This window comes from Drosophila sulfurigaster, chromosome 2L (genome assembly GCF_023558435.1).
Source record: "Drosophila sulfurigaster albostrigata strain 15112-1811.04 chromosome 2L, ASM2355843v2, whole genome shotgun sequence".
In the NCBI taxonomy this organism is placed as follows: Eukaryota; Metazoa; Arthropoda; class Insecta; order Diptera; family Drosophilidae; genus Drosophila; species Drosophila sulfurigaster.
In genome coordinates this window covers 9337080-9355469 of record NC_084881.1, presented here as the reverse complement: position 1 = coordinate 9355469, position 18390 = coordinate 9337080, and the positions used below count along the sequence as shown (strand labels likewise).

General features: G+C 38.0%; 2 protein-coding genes across 7 annotated transcripts in view; one reads left to right on the top strand and one right to left on the bottom strand.

Moving 5' to 3' along the window:
* The window catches only part of LOC133850666 (uncharacterized), an 84185-nt gene extending 74675 nt beyond the window's left edge, over positions 1-9510 (top strand). The window contains exons 5-7 of the mRNA XM_062286809.1: positions 2265-2659; positions 2723-3128; positions 4415-9510. Of these exons, the coding sequence (XP_062142793.1) occupies positions 2265-2659; positions 2723-3128; positions 4415-6780 (3167 nt within the window). The 3' untranslated portion in view covers positions 6781-9510. The remainder of the gene's footprint in view (positions 1-2264; positions 2660-2722; positions 3129-4414) is intronic.
* Positions 9511-11404: 1894 nt separating this feature from the next.
* The window catches only part of LOC133850667 (mucin-5AC), a 99491-nt gene continuing 92505 nt past the window's right edge, over positions 11405-18390 (bottom strand). For 5 of the 6 annotated variants that reach the window (XM_062286810.1, XM_062286811.1, XM_062286812.1 and 2 more), the window contains 5 exons: positions 16211-16318; positions 15303-15501; positions 15058-15236; positions 14083-14254; positions 11405-14014 (listed from right to left, as the gene is read on the bottom strand). In XM_062286810.1, coding sequence (XP_062142794.1) covers positions 12780-14014; positions 14083-14254; positions 15058-15236; positions 15303-15501; positions 16211-16318 — 1893 coding nt within the window. In that variant the 3' untranslated portion in view covers positions 11405-12779. The remainder of the gene's footprint in view (positions 14015-14082; positions 14255-15057; positions 15237-15302; positions 15502-16210; positions 16319-18390) is intronic. The other variant, XM_062286816.1, reaches the window with a different exon arrangement.

Sequence of the window (18390 nt, the reverse complement as noted above, 5' to 3'; positions counted from 1 at the left end):
AAACTTTAATTGCGTTGAGGAGTTTGAAGCTTATGAAATCATATATAATATTGTGTTTGTTTGCGTGTGTTTAACAGTTGCAGGCGTTCTTGACTCGGTAATAAACTATTAATAGAACATTAAAGTCAAGTGCTCACCTGAGGAAATACATGATATAAACGAAAAATAAAGGAAATATATTTTTACTTGACACAGCAATAATACTACAATAATAGTACAGTAAACACATCTTAATGCAAGCTATGTATATAGCATTAGCTGCTACTGGGAAACCTGCCTCAATTCATGATTTCCCGTTGTGTAAAATGAAGTGATAGTGAATTAAAAAATAATACTAAGCTTATTAAAATAAATGTAAAGTTCAGAAAATATTTAATCAGTTGAGTGCCCACTGTTAACTTAGCCTAAAATTGAGTTATTGATACATTACATTTAATTTACTTACAATCACTAATTGTATTTAAATGAAGTACTTTTGTTAAATGTTTTTGCACTGTTCAAAAACCTATCCTATTTTGCTTTTTTTTATTTGTTTTTGAGTTAAATAAGCCATCAATTATCCAGTGGCTAATAAACAGTAACGTGTGTATGTAAATTTAATTAGATCTTGGCAAAACATTTTTAGACTTTCGATTATTTTAGGTGAATGCACAAATAAATGGACAGATACATACAATTTTTTTATCATCATATTTTGTGTTAAAATTTAAATCAAATAATTCAAATGTATTCAATATTTATTGGGAACATGAAAGTCACGTACTTTTTATTTCACACATATTCGCACACACACGCACTCACGAATACTTATGAACAATCTCATAGAGTGGCATATCAGGTTTCGTAGAAAGTTCGTTCACACTTATTTAAAAACAATGAATGGAAGGGACTTTGTTCTGTTTACAAAAGCTAAACACGATACGATATTCAATAATAATAAAGCATTAACAATACTATTCACTATAATCTGTTTATTGTATTTAGCTTGATATGTGTATATAGGAAGTTGAACGCAATACAAAAATGTTTAAAGTTGTTGTGCACAACTTAAATTGCAATTTTGCCAAGAGTATTTATCATTCATGTTTAAAGATAACATTCTTATATGATTGATCAAATAACGGAAGAGATTGACATTAAATGTAGTCACCGAAAACGATCATAACAAACATTAATCTCTTTTGTTTAATAGTAAATATTTCCATAAAACGTTATCAAGTTGTCTACAAATCCATTAAGAACCAAGCGAAATTTTATAGTATATTCATTTATTACGTTTGTTTTCTTGTTGTTAAACAACAGTGTTCGGTGCGTATTAATTATTGGCATTCATGTAGATATAAAACTACTGTTTCCCGCTATTAAAAAAATGGAAGTTTATTAAATAAAAACTACAAAATAGCGATATTTTAATTTATAGTTTATTAGAAAACAAAAAACAAGGTTATAATTTGAAGAATAAAGTATTTTGATCGATCAATTGTTGCACAAAACGGTTGTCAAGCGATAACGATATTTTTAGTAAAAAGACGGTATTGAAAAAAACAATTCAGACAATTTCAATAAAAGTCTTAAAAAAAAATACGATACTTATGTGATAATTTATTATTGTAATGAGCAGAAAAAAGTATTAAATATGAAATTCAAAAACCAATTTCATATATCTTTGCAATATTTCCAATAATTTACAGAAATTATAAAACTAATTTGATAGCTCCAATGAAAACGTATGTTACGCAATAATTATAAAGTTGAGGTTATTATAAATTTTATTTAATATATATACATATATAAACATTTATTAGAGAACAACAAAAACTACTCGATAGTTAAAAGAATCAAACTAAAATAATATCGATACTCAAATGAAATAAAATAAAGTGTACATGCATTCGTAGTTGCCAATTTAATTTGTTTGCATTCCGCAGTGCATTCAACCACTGTGCCTTCGTTTGGGCTGCAAAATTGGCTGCGCTTAGCAACAGTTTGAAAAATCAACTGTTTGCTTTTCGCGTTTACTGTGCATTTCTCTGTCAGTGTGTGCGTGCGTGTTTGTGTGTCAGTTTGTGTGGGATTTGCCCCAGTGCAGACAGAGGGCAACAATTATTGTATATATCCATCCATATACAGACAGACATACATATATAATACATATAAGTTTGATGTATATGCAGTACTTTTGTGTGTGTACATGAGCTAATTGCCTCACTAATGCACTTGTGCTGTGGGCTTTGCCTACCTGCGCTTTGTCATTGTTGTTGCAGGTGCCCCACCTGGTGCACATCACGGGCCATTGGCGATGGCTGCTGCCACGGCTGCTGTTGAGGCGCGCAAGCCCAAGTTGCGTCGCTTTAACTCCCACGACACCAGCTCCAACATGTTCTCTGTCGCCGACTTTGAGAACGCGCGTCTGGCGCGCCGCAACGAGATCGAGCTGAAGCAGCGTCTGGCGCGACGCCAGCGCAATAGCGCCAATGGTAGCTATGGCTTGGGCGGTGGTGGCGGTGGCGGTGGCGATGTCGTCACTTCTGCAACTGGTGGTGGCCTCACAGCCAGCAATGGCCATGGCGGCTACACGGGTTTCTGTGGCGGACTCAATGGCAGCGGCGATTACTCCACCGGCGACAGCAAGACCTCCAAAGGCAGCGGCAGAAGAGAGGTGAGTATAAAAAGCTCGTTGACTTAGGTGTTGCCCTTCAACTGTATCTGTTTATGTCATTAGGAACCCCTGCCCGCTGATGTATTCCTTGAGCGGTATCCGTTGCCACGCGTTGCACGCTTTTTGTATCCCAGTAAGAACTCAAACGAGACGCTCCAATCGAGTTCGTCGCACGGCTCGTCGACGGCCGCATCAAGCAGCTCCTCGGGGGGCCTTAAGGCGTCGCACAGCACCAGCAATGGCAACAGCAACGATGCCAACACTGGCACCACATCATCGTCCAGCGGCAGCAGTGGAAATCATCAACAGCAGCAACTCCACAATAGCAGCATCAACACTCTTGGGTTCAGTGATGAAGTCTTTCTGCTATATAGGCTGGTGCGACAGCGCGATATCTATCATGGATACAATGCCAAGTTGCAGGCGTCGCAGCGCAAGAAAACTGTTCTCATACCGCAGGAGTTTCCAGGTGAGTAGATCAATTGAAATTCAAACAGTGTCAACAACAGCAACAGCAGCAAGTTGAGCATGAGTCAATGAATGGAATATTAAAATATTTGGACGACTTGAGGAAGTGTGCAACGACTAGAGTTTCATGTAACTAAATGATTCATCTGATGAATCAGAATGTAATTTAGTATAGAGTTGGCAAAGTAATAGCAAGCTTAAAGCTAATGAGAAAAAGCCAAAGGAGTAATGTAATTTATTAAGTAGCTGTCAAAACTTCTGCGACATTGTACTATGGACCAAGATAATTATAGAAAATAGGCTTATTAACTTTTAGATACTCTTTACTTAATTAAAAGTGAAGTTCATTTGTTTCAAATGTAGAAAAATAAACCAAGATAGTACATTGTGATATTTAAATAATGTGAACTCAATTTAAACAGATTAAATTAATTATTTTCTAATATAGAATATAGAACTCTGAAAAGAAAATGATGTCATTTAAATATTTCGTGTAAAACTTGAAATGGCCTTAATTTAACCTCTTATACAATTTATTTTGATATGTAAATAGACTTGTGCATAATTAAACAAATGATTTAAAAATTCAAAAACTTTTCTTTAATGATCCACAAACTTAATGTGGTCTCTATTATTGTTTAATTCCAATTGTAATTAGGTTTTTTTGCGTTTGCTTTAAAATGACATTTGTATTGAGCTTATTAGTATTGTAAATTGCTTTTATTGACTATCTAGTAATAGGATTTAAAGCGATTACGTAATTGAAGTATTTAACTTGCTGCATTCTCATGACTTATTCATGACATGGCTCAAACAGTTGGCTAATTTTGGTGTTTACTGAGCTATTCAAGCATTTAAGTGGGCCTCCCCACCAGAGTTGAGGGCCGGAGTATAGAAGATATGAGTTTCGCTTTGGTTTGCTAATGTGCGTGACAGAGTGACAGACTAGCTAGCTGACTGACTGACACGAGAGAAAGGCATTGGGACAATGGAACATGGAGGGTGGGGGGCAAACAAGCAGACAGACAGACAGTGTTACAGTAGAATAATCACAACAATTGCTCATCTCGAATATTATGCAAGTACATTAGTTGCGTTTTTTGTGTTGGATTTGTCTGAACCCATTGTTGGCTCCATGCGACTTTTCACAGCCACTTGAAGCCACGAGGCGCAAACCGAACCAATGCAATAAACAAATATTATGCAATTAGTTGTTGTTGCTGCTGCTGAGGCAACTGTTGACATGGCAACACGAGTCAAACTGATTTCCTCCGTCTTTGTCTTCAGGTTATTTCTCACTGCTGAACGAGAAGGGGCTGCCAACGGCCACACAATACGGCTCGCTCATGCAACTGGTGCGAGAGCGTGTCTACAAGTTCGCTTCGGTGGACAACATGCCGGCGTTTAGCGAATCATCACCCAGTGCAGCCAGCAATAGTCCCAGTCATGAGGGCTGCCTGCCCACCAAGAATCGACCACAGTACGTGAAGACAACGGCACGAGGCGGACAGGTATTCCGGCTGTTGGCCGTCTTCGAGGATGGCAAGCAGGAGCATGGTCAGAATGGCCACAGTCACAGTCAATCGAATAGTCTCAGCAATTGCAAGCCGCACTTGGCAAGCGGCGGCGGTTACATGGGACGCGACAAGGAGAAGGGTCGCTACGCTCAGCTGTTGAACGAACAGCGACAAGTGCTGTATGTGCCACTCTCCACCAAGGGCAAGTTCTATGAGATTGAGCCGGGCATACCGCAGCTGCTGCAGAAACTGGGTGACACGCAACGCAAACTGAATCCAGAGTGTGTACATCGCTTAGGTGCTCTTGTCTCGGCGGCCAAACAGTTGCCACTGATGTTGCGCTACATTTCGGGACCCGCCGGCACCGAGATACCCGAGCAGCTATGCATCAGTCATGTGAGCAAGGAGGATGTGGTCATTGGCTGTCCCATTGACGAACAGTATGCTCACAGCTCAACGCCACCATCGGCCGCACAGCCGCCGTTGCAATTGCGCAAATTGTATTGGAGCAGTGATATGCAGTTGGTAAAGTGTCTGCTAGGATTCGTATCAGATCAGCGTATGCTGGCCAATGGATATGTGCAGAGTTTGCTCAAGTTTTGTCAATTCAATTGTGATCAGTTTCTAAAACTGGTGGAGGTTGAGTTGCTGCAACGCAGCGAACGATCCGGCAGTAAAACCCGTGAAGGTCTCAAGATCCTCAAGCCGTTGCATTTGCCGAAACTGTTGCGGCGCGAGAAGAGCAGTATGGCGGCAATAACGAATACGTCGGCCCACGAGAAGGAGGACTCGATCATATTTCTTAGCAAAACGGATCTGGAGCAACTCGAAGCCAAAGAGGCGGCAGCAGCTGCTGCAGCCGCAGCGGCAACGCTCAACAGCAGCAATGAAACCTCAACGCAGGGCACAAATCGCATCACCGAGCGCATGAAGGTATTTCAATCCACCAAAAAGAAGTGGTTTCGCAAGCAACAACAACATCAGCAGCAGCAACAACAGCAGGAGGATAAGTCTTCTGTTGCGGAACTGCAAATGGATGTGCAGGCGAAGCGCATGAGCATGGAGCGTTATACGGACATGTCCAAGTTGTTGCAGGAGCGTTTTGGCAATGTCAACAATGAGACATCCAATGCCACAGTCCAAGCGGACACACAGTCGCTACACAGCGAGACGGAGACGACAACGTTAACCACCAGCATTGACCACAGCTCTATGCCCAAGTCGTTGGACACGCTGCTGCAAAAGTCCATGTCGCTGCAGGATATTGAGCTTTTGAATGGACAGCGACAGCAGCGTCCCGATCTTCTTTCGGCACACAATGCGGCTGGCAATGCGGATGCAATTAGTGAGGCGGGCACCGAGCTGGAGGATGTGGAGAATCAAACGCCACCGCCCCAATCATTCATCACCGAAAAGCTGTACAATGAGTTCCATGTAAAGACCCGACAATACAGCAAATCGTCGAGCAGCCTGCATCAGTTGCGACACTTTTCGCTGCCGCAGAAGATGCAGCTGCATGAAACGGAACGTGAACGTCGCAGTCTGGCGCAATTTAAGGCCGAACAGCAGCAGCTGGCCAAGGAGCCCATCACTGGACGACGTGCTGCTGGTGGCGTCTCATTACTGGGTGGTTTGGTAGCCTTGTCACCAGCTGCATTGCTGTCGCCCACCTCTCTGGTGGAGGATGATTTGCCCTACTCGAATGTACGCGATTCTCTGGTGCTGTCCAGCCTGGGCAGTGTCCCCGCTTCGGCAGCACCTCAAGCAACTGTCGCACCCATTGCTGTCGACTACACCAAGGAGAATATATATGCGGAGATTTGCGCCTCACACACATGCGACACTTTCTCGGGCGTTACGCAGCTAACGCAGCTGCCACAACACGACGAGGGAGACGACAATGTGGACGATGATGATGATGATGGTGACTATGCCTCGCTGAAGTATCAGCCGAATGGACCACAGTCCGTTAGTCGCGTGGAAATCAACTGCACGCCCGCCACAAGCGCCATTAGCTACCACACGGTTTATCTTGGCGAGGAACCGCTTGGCGAGCGTCATGCGACTGCGGGAGCTCAGCATGTGACTACAGTGGAACTGGCTGGCGAGGATAACATATACAATACGCTCAAATGATGATTTATGTGATTTCGGCGTCGACATCGATTAGCCGGCGCCAAGGGTCTATTCTGAATGTGAACGACAATGCGAATAGAAAATAAATGATACACAAACTGACAGAAACCGTAATAGAACCGAAAGAAACCGATGCAGATGCAAACATGCTTCTATATCTACATGTATTTTACTTTTAATCATCCCTAACCTTGTAAGGTAAAACGCGAACAAAATTGAAACTAACTAACATTTCTATATAAAACTTAAATCTCTCTTATGAAAAGCAAGAAAAACCAAACGTAGAATGAGTTAAGCACTGAAAACTTCAATACGGATAGAATTAACTTTTACAATATAAAAATGATTTAAAAACAGTTGTACCAAGTGAAAATTCCGCACCCAACAATTAATTTCAATTACTTGTATTCGATATTACTATATGAAAGTGAAGATGCAAATTTTGTATTTGGGTTGTATTTAAATTGAAAAACCGAAACATATACTAATTTAATAGTTTGTAGTTGTAACACATGAAGAAAACAAAACAAACATTGTACATGGAAAGCACGATCGTTAGGGCGACTCGAAATTCCCTCTACTCTATATAACAACGCTCTATAAGCAAGCTCCCTCTCAAAAAAATGACAACTCAAATTGTAATATTAAATGATAACAAAGTGAAGACAAGCAATTTGTATTGTATATAGGCTTAGCACACACCACACACAAACATACCACACACACTTATATTTATATATTCGCATATAATTCGTGAAACTGAATATTTGAAATATTTGCAATATTATACAATTGTATACATAATAACTTACATATACATATTTACCTAGACATATAATATGATAATACATCTCTATCTCTAAATATGAAGTTTAGAAATCTTAGCGCAAACCTAAGGTATTACTAGCTTGTAGGCAATCAACAACAAGTCAAATCAAATCTTAAACGGTAGATATATATATATATATATATACAAAAATATATATAGTAATACACACATGTATATCTAGATCATAAGACATAAACATACTTATATCTATTAGAATCTATGACATAATGTAAAATAGCTTGAAATCTATGGACTAACAATTGTGGTCCACTTTTACACGATCTCTCGTATTTGTCGCTCTGTTTAATACTGTATACTATATACAATATATATACATATATTTTTTTTTTTTACAAAAACAAAAACGGTCTGGCATGGCCTTAAAATTTCGTACTTCAATCTGTCTGTCCGTTTCCAGTGCGAGTTTTCTTTTGTTTTCTCTAAGTCACAACATTGAGCCATATTAATAACTTGTTAAGCAGTCCCGAATGCATTACTATAATGAATATGTTCTAGTCCTCAGTTGAGAGATTTCTATGCGTGTGCTTTCTCTTGCATTTGTTTTTTTTTTTGTAAATTTCCTGTATCAGATCTAAATATTCGCGTCAGTTTGGAATATAAATGATCCTCTGGAGGTCTATTAATTTCCTACCAAAGCGACATGCCAAACTGTGTGACCTTTTTTGGCAAAGCCAAAAGTAATTTAAATAATTTTCGATTCTCGAGTACTTTGAATAAACAATTAGCAATGAATTTATGTTTTGCGAAAAACTTATCAACATAATGAAGCAGTGATTAGATTTATGTAAATGGATCTGTATAGCTGAGATTTTATAATATTGTCTATTCCCTTTATTTATCATTTACGATTGTTACAACACTTACCCAATATGAGTACAAGCAAAACTTTTGATTTACAAATGCAATTGAATTTGTTTTATTTCTTTTTGTCTTAATTTTACAGCTTTCTTAAGGTAATGTTATTTTATATTGAATTATTAATTTTTTATACTTATAGACAAATGCAGCTACAATCAAGTTGAAGCATGATTAGTATTCAGACGTAAATATTCAAGATAAATAGATTAACAAATGGAACCCTGTAAAAACTAAAGCAATACTCACAAAAAAGCTATGATACTAGTTGTAAAACCTTTTGCATGTTCTGATAAATGCAATTTGGATGCGTTTACACGACAATTCGTAGTGAAAAGTGATAGTAGCTAAGAAAGTTACAAGATTAAAGAGGGAGAAACGCAAATTCGTTAGAGAGAGAGAAAGAGTCTATGATGTGCAGCAGCTCTAAAAGAAAAATTTATCTTAATAACAATAATAATAATAACAATGGGTGTGGTGTGTGTAAATGTACTAAGAGTACTTATACTTTGTAGCGGTTACCTTTGCATTTGAATGTTTTGTAGACACGTAAGTCAGGCTTCACTGTAGCGCAAGGGTGATACATTGTGGATAAAGTTGATAAACATAAGATTTGTATCTATATAAGCAACTACCCGCCAGCATATAAATTGGTGTGATAATTAAATGTCTAACAAACCAACAAACAAATGATACATTTATAAATTATAATTATATATAACGTAGTTAAACACAAAAAAAAAACAAAAACGAAAAAGGAATGCAGTTTTGAAATTTGCTTTTAGAGCACAATATATACGATATACGAGATATATATATATATAAATATACATACTATACATTATTTATTAACTATGCGCATAGAGCATTTAAAAAATGAATCAACAACTTTGCTTTAATGTGAAAAATACAATACATATTAAATGTCATCAAAGATTTAAACATTAGCTAAACAATTTTCGAAAGTCATAAGCAGCGCTAAGCAATTTTCAGGGATTTTTAAAAGGAAAGGCAGAATAAAACAATACCGAAACTAAGACGAAGAAAATGATAATGAAAACGAATGATTACAAATTGTATGCTTAGTTTAGAATATTCTAAACTAGCGCCCTAAATGCCGCCCGTAGGCCTTTCGAAGCAGTTAAGATGAGAGGTGAATTGTGTTGAATTGAGATAAATTGAGTTGAGTTAAGAGATCCAGTCCCCTAAGCAATACAAACATTTCTAAATACATAAAATGAACGAGCAACTAATAATAGATTTATAACAAATACTACACATAATACACTCAAAATACACGAATCGTACATATTTATTACTCATGTTTTTTGGTGTCTATGTTAATCCCTAGAAATGGCAATTAATCAATTTAGAATTCAACAATTCAAACATTAGTAGAACTTTAATGTCAAATGCCCACAAACAAAAATGATGAAAAGAATTCTATTAACAAGCAAACAAATTGATATATATTCTCAAATATACAAGTAAAAATAAATACATAGTTCAAGATATGCAATGATTTGTACATTCATGTACTAATAACCTCTTCGAGCACTTTTGGAGGATGCGATTCCGAACCCAAAGTTTAGGTATTCACAATGAGTAAACTTTTGAACTGAAGATGATAACTATGATGATTATGATAATGATGAGGATTATGATGCCAGGTGCTTAACCACGGCAAGACTGAATTGATTAAAATCGATGATAACGCAAAATAATTAAAAGAATTGTTTGGTAATGGGTACACACAAACTGATACTGATATTATTGTTGTAGTAGATCTTTTTATAATATACATACACACATAACGTACATACTGCATGCATATATTGTAATTCTCAAATCAAGAAGTCCCTTTTTAGCAGCTTGACTGAAACCGTTTCAAACCGTAGCGAAACTTAAACCCAATCAAATCTATCATACAAATTTATATTTTACGTTATAGTGAAAAAAATAGATAATGTAAATGAAAACAGACCTTTTGGCAACACAAAACTTTCAACAAATACAAATGAAATAAATGAATATGGTTATGAAACTGCTAAAGTTGTTTTTCTTATATTCCTAAAATACGTTAGCCCTTCAAGTTTTCAAAATTAGGGTGACCAGGTAAGCTTTCAAAATAATAGTTAAGTTGGCTGCGCGCAAAAATTTTACTCACGTGAAGTTGGCTGTGCGCAAAAGCTAAGCACTGTTTGACGGTTAATTTAGCTAAGCGCGAAAATTTTAAAATCACTTTACTCATTTTATGGATTTGTATCTTTCGGAAACAATTCTTGAGATTGAGAGAAACACAGTCAAAGCTTGCGAAAAAATATTTATCAAATTATTTTGTGAAATACTAAAATCAACGCAGTGCTAAATACTATTGGAAATATACCAAATTAAATATTTTGGTAAATTTTGCGTGCGGTCACATCTATACAAAGGTACTATGGAATACCGCTTTAGGGAAGAGCCCCACACAGGTAAAAATCTATCTATAACATATAATAGTTCGACATATTGTCAATATGTTTGAATTCATAAGCCTAAAATCCTAAAAGTATGCAAAGTTTTGTAAAATTTTCATTTGACAACATAGTACACTTGTATCTATTGAAAGGCAGACAAATCATTAAGACTATCCCAAATTTGACAGTCTAATGAAATATTCTATAACACAATATAAACACTGGTTTTTTAAATAATACTTGACTAATGTCTTTTTTATGTTTATTAGACGAAAGAAAAGATTCCAATGATTTTTCTTTATGTATTTCGGTTTTATTCTGCACATACATTTACTGACATACATACTAATTCATATTTCATCTTTATAATCATAGTTTACTATTAGTTGCATAGTTTTGCTTGTTATACATTTTATTTTCAATTAAGTAGTTTTTATTATTTGCCCAAATGTTATGTAGCTTTATTCTCTTGAATCACTTGATTTGGTTTTATTTGCTATCATTTTCGATTTAATTATTTTTTTTTTTATAATTTCTTCGATGCGCTAGTTGAAAGAGCCAGCCATTATTGTTCGAATTTGAATTTTTGCAGTAGCTTTTAAAAAGTGCCTTAAAAAGTGAAAAGAACTTTGAGAAAATGAAAAATGTGTGTTTAAGTTGAACGAAATTGAATCATATTTCTTATACTTTAATAATTTGTTGTTATAAATTATTTTTATTTTTTTGTTTTTTCTTTTGTTTTTTGGTTGAGAGCTCTTTCAACGTTTTAAGACTCATTTGGAAACTGTCTGTGTTTTAGGGATGCTTCTGTTCACTCTACTTATTTGTTACTTTTGGGCCAGTGTAGTTGTTATTTAATTTGTTACATTCAACTACATGGACACTCAATTTTGGGGATACATATCTAATTGTTATATTGCATGCTTTTGTTTTCAATTCAATTACTTTTGTATTATTCGATGCTTTAAGTTTTTATAATGCCCACACGGAATTCCTTATTGAAATTTAGCTCTTAGTTGATGGGAACCAACTGGACGACACGATGGCTTTCCTTCGCTTTTTTCAAAAATTTCTTGTTATTATAAGTACTCTATTATCTGTTGTATATTTATTTAACGATATGTTGGTATACAAACTTTATAATACCCTGACTAATATAGGGATAGCTTTAGAAAGCGCGGGTTGGCAATTTTCTTTTCATTATTTATTTTTTTTGCTGAGCACCTGGCCAATTATGTAATTGCCACAGAGTTGGAAAATAAAGAGAATTCTGATTCAGAAAGAAAAAATACATACAAGTCGATACTAACAGTTCAAGAAGTTTCTCAAAATGATAGAATATATGTTACATACATTAAAAGGAGCAAGCCCTAGGGAATTAATAGACACTGAAAGCTCATTGTAAGGTTCAACAGTATATTGTAATGTCAGTCATGTTCTGAATTCACCAATTTAGATTCTATTATAATACTTTGTTCTTCTCTCAAATGTTGAAAATGAGAACAAATAATTGCAAATTTTTTTTTAGGTTTGCATAATTTTGGGGATTTGGGAATTGAGAACACGACTATTGGGCTTTTAACGGAGTGTTTTTTGTTTGTTTGTTTCTTGATTCTTCTTGTTTATAGTAATTGTTGCTTGATCTTGTGGCACATTCAAAAGAGAGTGTTATAGTACACATGCACGCACACATTCATACTCACTCAGTCTCACACTCACACTCTCACTTACGCACACACAAACATTCGAGCACACTCGCTCACACACACAATGGTACCTAGATTGTGGCTGCATGAAATCCTAACTAAAATCGTAACTAACTGTCGCATCATCATTTATTGGCCAAGCTTTGCTGGACTGAGCACCAGCTCCGGCTCGAATTTGCTAGCCGATGGCTGTGGCGGTGGCAGCAGGGAGCTGCCACGCCCTCCCATTGTTGCGCTTGCGGATGACGGCTGTGATTTGTGCTCCATGCCAAAAAGGGACGCCGACGTAGACGCCGATGAGGCCGTTGCTGGCCGCTGCATTGTCATTGCCGACGTCATCCCGGTCATCCCCGTTGCCCCCGTCGCTGCCTTGGCTGCTGTTAACGGCTGCAATATGCTCAGACTTGTGGTTGCAATGCCCGTTGGCTCCAGCACCTGGCCGGGTATGCTTGCCATGGCAGTGCCCGCTATCGATGACGTCGGCGGCGCGGGCAGCGGCAGCAAACTGATCGTTGTCGTTGTGCTGAGCGACGTTGGCGACGCACTCGAAGTTGCCGTCAATCCACTCAAGCGGCTGGCTGGCATCGCATAGACGGAACTCGAGCCGGTCAACGTCATGCCAAGCGGACCACGCACCGTCGCCGCGGCTGAGTAGGTGTGCGGCTGCGCCGGCGGCAGATCGTAGCTTGTGGGATGTGATTGTGAGCTGGTCAGACGTGTGTTGTTGTTGGTGGTGGGCGTTGTGGTCGTCTTGGGCGTGGCACCCGTTGAGATGCCCGGACGTTGCGCTGGCGTGCTGAACGCTGCCGTATTGCTTTTGAGTCTTGGTATCGCGCCGGTGCTGCAGCTGCTTGGCAATGCCATCGGCATCGACATCGGCGCCGTCGATGTCGACGTTGATGTTGCAGTTGATGTCGTCGTTGGTGGCACAATCTCTGTGTCCATTAGGGAAGTTTCCTCGACGACCACAATGCCATCCAGCGAATCTCTGACGGTGGAGGAGGAGGACAACGACTGCGACTGCTCCGGTTGCTCCTGCAACTGTTGATGTTGCTGTTGTTGCTGTCGTTGTTGCTGCTGCAGTTGTCTCTGTTGCTGCAGTGCAACACGTTGGCGCACCAATTTGCTATTGGGTTTTTCATCTACTGTGCTCAGGGTTGTTGTGGCTTTGGTTGCCGTTGCTGCTGCTGTTGATTCTGTTGGTGCTGTTGCTTTGGTGGTACTACTCGTAACGGCAGTTGTTGTTGTTGCTGTACGTTTGGCTAGCTGCAGCTGTTGCTGCTGCACAATCTCCTGCTCCTCATCGCTCATCTCGCACATGTTCAGAGCGGTCTGCAGTTTCTTCATCTCTAGCGGCGCATCAGCTGTAATTAGTTCACATTATAAATACACATATGTACATTTCAAATGATTGCTGTTTAAATAAACTAACCACCCATGTGATCCATGCTCTCTGGCTCATTGATGATGGGCACAACTCGATTGATCGCTGTCTTCTGCTCGTTTTGCATGAACAGCGATGTGGTGGCAATTTGTCGCAGTGCCTCCATTCCCTCATTAAGCATCTTGCTCTGGCTGCGCTTATGCGCAATCGGATATTTCGGCTGAAAAAAATAATTTGTTTATTATTTAACAAGTAAGAAATCTACAGTCGAGTGTGCTCGACTGTTGGATACACTCTACCGATTTTGAGTAAATGCAAAACAGTGTGGTATTTCTCATAAATTATACAAAATTAATTTACCACAAAAATACTAATATACCAAGCGATATATTTGGTATAATCTCATAGAACTACATTTAAAATATACCATCGAATTCAAAATATAAAGCATTGCCAGCCAAAGCAACTAAGACCCGTAGTTAGTAGGATTTTTTTTACCATATTTCTTAAAAAGCTTCTACAATTTGTAATCTGTTTGGAACCAAATTTTATGAAATGATAAGTCATCTACAGTAGTACAGTAGAATGTCGATAATTGTATTCTAATACTTAAATATGACTTAAAACAATTCGTCGACAATCTGGTATATTTAATATTCTTTGGTACATTTTCATTGAACTATCTCTTGGTATTTTTAGTTTAGCTGATAAATAGCTCAACTTCAAAGCTATAGTATGCTTTACTGAAAGAAATCCCTTAAACTAAATCATTGTATACTTTTGTTAAGCGCACAAGTGACGAGATTTAATAGCTAACATACATTATGTTTAACTAAAACTTTATTTTCATCTTTTCACGCAGATCACAATAATGAATGAGCAGTTATGCGCAATGCGATGAAGTTTTTGATGAACAACAAATTTTATGCAATTATTTGTAATTGCATTTAAATTTCTAAATTTTACTGTACATTATTTGAAATTGAAGGCTATACACTATTATTCGTCAGGATCTTAACTTACCTGCACTGCAGGTCCGCGAGCAATGGAGACGCGTTTGCTCTCATTGCGAAGCAGAGAAGTTGTGTGATCCGCATCGATCTTGTTACCATTTTTCTTGCGCGTCTTCTTGCTGGATGAGATGCAGTGTGATGGACAGATGCAGAAGAGGATGCGTAAAATGCAACAGATCAGGCCCAGTCCTGTAAGGGAAAACACATGTAATATGTTGGTAGCAATGCAGCAAGAGATAACAATTGTATTATTGCCTATGAGAGAGGGCCCTATAAGTCTTAGCTCCACTGTTTTAAAACCCTTCTCGCCGGTGCCGACAAATGCAATGACCAGACCCAGCGCCACTGTGCCAAGTCCCACATAGAGAAAGGCGTTCGCAAATGTGCTGGGTCCTCGTAGAACGCCCAGGAAATCCTCATCGTCCGAGGAGCCACCCAAAGAGGCATCTTGTATCTGTCAAGTGAGAGAGAAATCTATTACTATGAGAGTACAAATGAAAATGATCAGAGCATTATTTCCCCAACTTATGCAAGTTAATTGAGATAACTGAGGATGTGAAAAATGTGAATTTCGTATATAATACAAGTCCTGGCTACAGTCTGATATTATCTCAGTTATCTTTGCATTCTAAAGAGGGGCTAACACTCGGAATGGAAAATGGAAAAGAATTGTAATTATAGTTTAATATGGGTAAGAAGGGCATGAAAATCGCAGTTAAAATGAACTTAAAAATGTTTGGCATTTGGATTGTAGAGTATCAATAACAATAATAATAATAATAATAATGGTAGGTACGAGTATATATGGCTTCTATAAATATAAATTCCTGCGCCACCTAGAATCGAATGCGCTGAACATATTGCTTATAGCGAGGTGTGATCGTAAAGAAAGAGGACATACGAATAAATGATGCAGTTGAAGGAATTAAATGTGCGACAATTAATAAAAGGAAACTGATTTCCTTGATTTGTAGTAAATTGGTTGGTAATTTGTTGTTTTTTGATAGTTGTGGTAGTTGGGTTATTATTGTTGTAGGTTGGTTTTTTTTGTTGTAGTTGTTGTTGTTGTTGTTGTTGCGGATGCATAGGCAGATGCAGATGCAGATGCAGATGGTACGGTATTTACACAGCGCTATGTGAGAGGCTCTACGTGATGAACTTACTCGGTTACGCTTCACCCAGCGTCGATGGCAGGTGGCCTGTTGCTGTTGCTGCTCCTGTACGCTGCAGCGGCGGCCGCGCTCCAGCCAAGCGGCGCGTCCCTGAGCGCACTGTGGGATCACAGTATCGATTGGTTAGATTTGATCGATATGCGGACAACGTATGGTCACGAACATCAAAAGGCGAATGCGACATCGATATCGATATCGATATCCATAGTGGTATCGATGACGACGGCGACGACGACGATAGCGACAGCGACATCGACATCGACGATTACAACACGCGCACGCACGCACGCACACACACAAACACACGCGCACACACACGCACGCACGCCCACACATAGATAGCGTGATGGTGTGGCCGGATGGTGTTGTGTTGTTGGTGGCGGTGGGTGGTGGGTGGTGTCGTTAGTCGTTAATCGGTGGTTGGTGGTCGGTGGTCGGTGGTTGTGGTGGTGGGGCAAATGCATAGAAAATATATACAGTTACTGTGATTAGTTTGGCTGTGTGAGAGCATCGCTCGGTGGTTTTTCTTTTTGTTTTTCTTATTTACTTTTGATTTTTTTCGACTATTAGTATAAATATATATTTGGTAAAAGCATACAACAAAAAGAAAAAGTAACAAAACAAAAGTACAACTCATTTCACAAGAGAGTAAACGACTAATGCAAAAGCAATCAACTTTTAATTTCAATTTTGCAATTCTCAATTCAATATTCAATTTCATAAAGTTGTTTGTGGTTTTGGGTTACACTTTCAATGATTTCCATCAATTACAACAACAATATTAAAAATACTTGACAGCCAATAACTTGTACAACGATTTAAGTATATATTTTCGATTTTTCATTTTTTTTTCATTTTTTTTGTTTTGTTAGTAAAAGGCATAAACACACATTGAGTTAAGTAGGAGAGTAAACAGTTAACAGTTAGGTTATGAAAACATAATATATGAAAAAACACATCAAGTAAATGGAAAAAGGTTGAAGGGAAGAGAGAAGAGTGGAAACGTCAACACATCGAGAAAGAAAACATAAAAAATAAATATTAATTGAAAGAGAAAGGTCAACACACTGCAAGACACAACTTGAACTGCATTCAAGAAATTGTAGGGTATTCCAAACTCCATATGCTAACTTTAAATAATATTCTCATGCCTCAGCGCCAAGCTTGCGAAAGCTTTCATAGCAAGATATATGTATGTAGTAAAAATATGTATCAATCATCGTAGATCAGTCATGCAATAATATTCAAATTATAGACTAAGTCCCTGAAATATTTGCCAGAAAACGCTCTCAACCTTTATTAATATATTAAAAAAAGGTATCAAATATAAACTAAATTTTAATATTTATTTAAGTTATATTTGATTAAAATTGTTATTTTTTAATGTTTATTTAAATAAATAAAATAGATAATATTTGTAAAATAATTTAAGAAAAACATAAGAATAATTAGGTTGATTTAACCACTGTATACATATACTCGTACATATGTTTTATTTATTTATTTGCTTTTTAAAGTAAACTTTCCGCAAATCAGATAAACAAAAGTCAATGCCATTTCAACTTGGACACACAAGCAAACAAACACACACACACACACCCACTCCACACTCCTCATTCACTCACAGGCATAGACAGACCCACATTTAGACATTCTAATGGGCTGTCGCGACTCGCGATACGGGGACGCTAAACCTCAGAGCCGTAGACCTTACTAGACTATACGATACGATACCATATTAACAGGGGACTGCCGCTAAGCCAGCTACTAAATATGCTGCGTGTTAGTAATAAGGCAAATAAAATGACACATCCACACAGACATGCAGACATACAGATGCACAGAGTGGCCTATATACAGAGCCATCAGATATATAGATATCTAAGTGTTGTTACTATTTCTATATATATGTATATATCTGCACGTATATGCTATACAAGTAGTATATCATATAAAGCGAGTATGTGAAAGCGTCGTCAGGTCGCTCGCACGCTCGACGGAGTTTTTGGTGCTGTTTCTGTTTCTGTTTCTGGTTTCGTTTGCTTTTCGTGTGCGAAATCGCAGCCACATGGAGGAGGCTTATCGATCGGCAGTGAGTGCTCCACATAACTGTAACTGTGTTGTATGTTGCCCTTGACTTGTTCTTGTTCTTGTTGTTGCTGCTGGCTGTT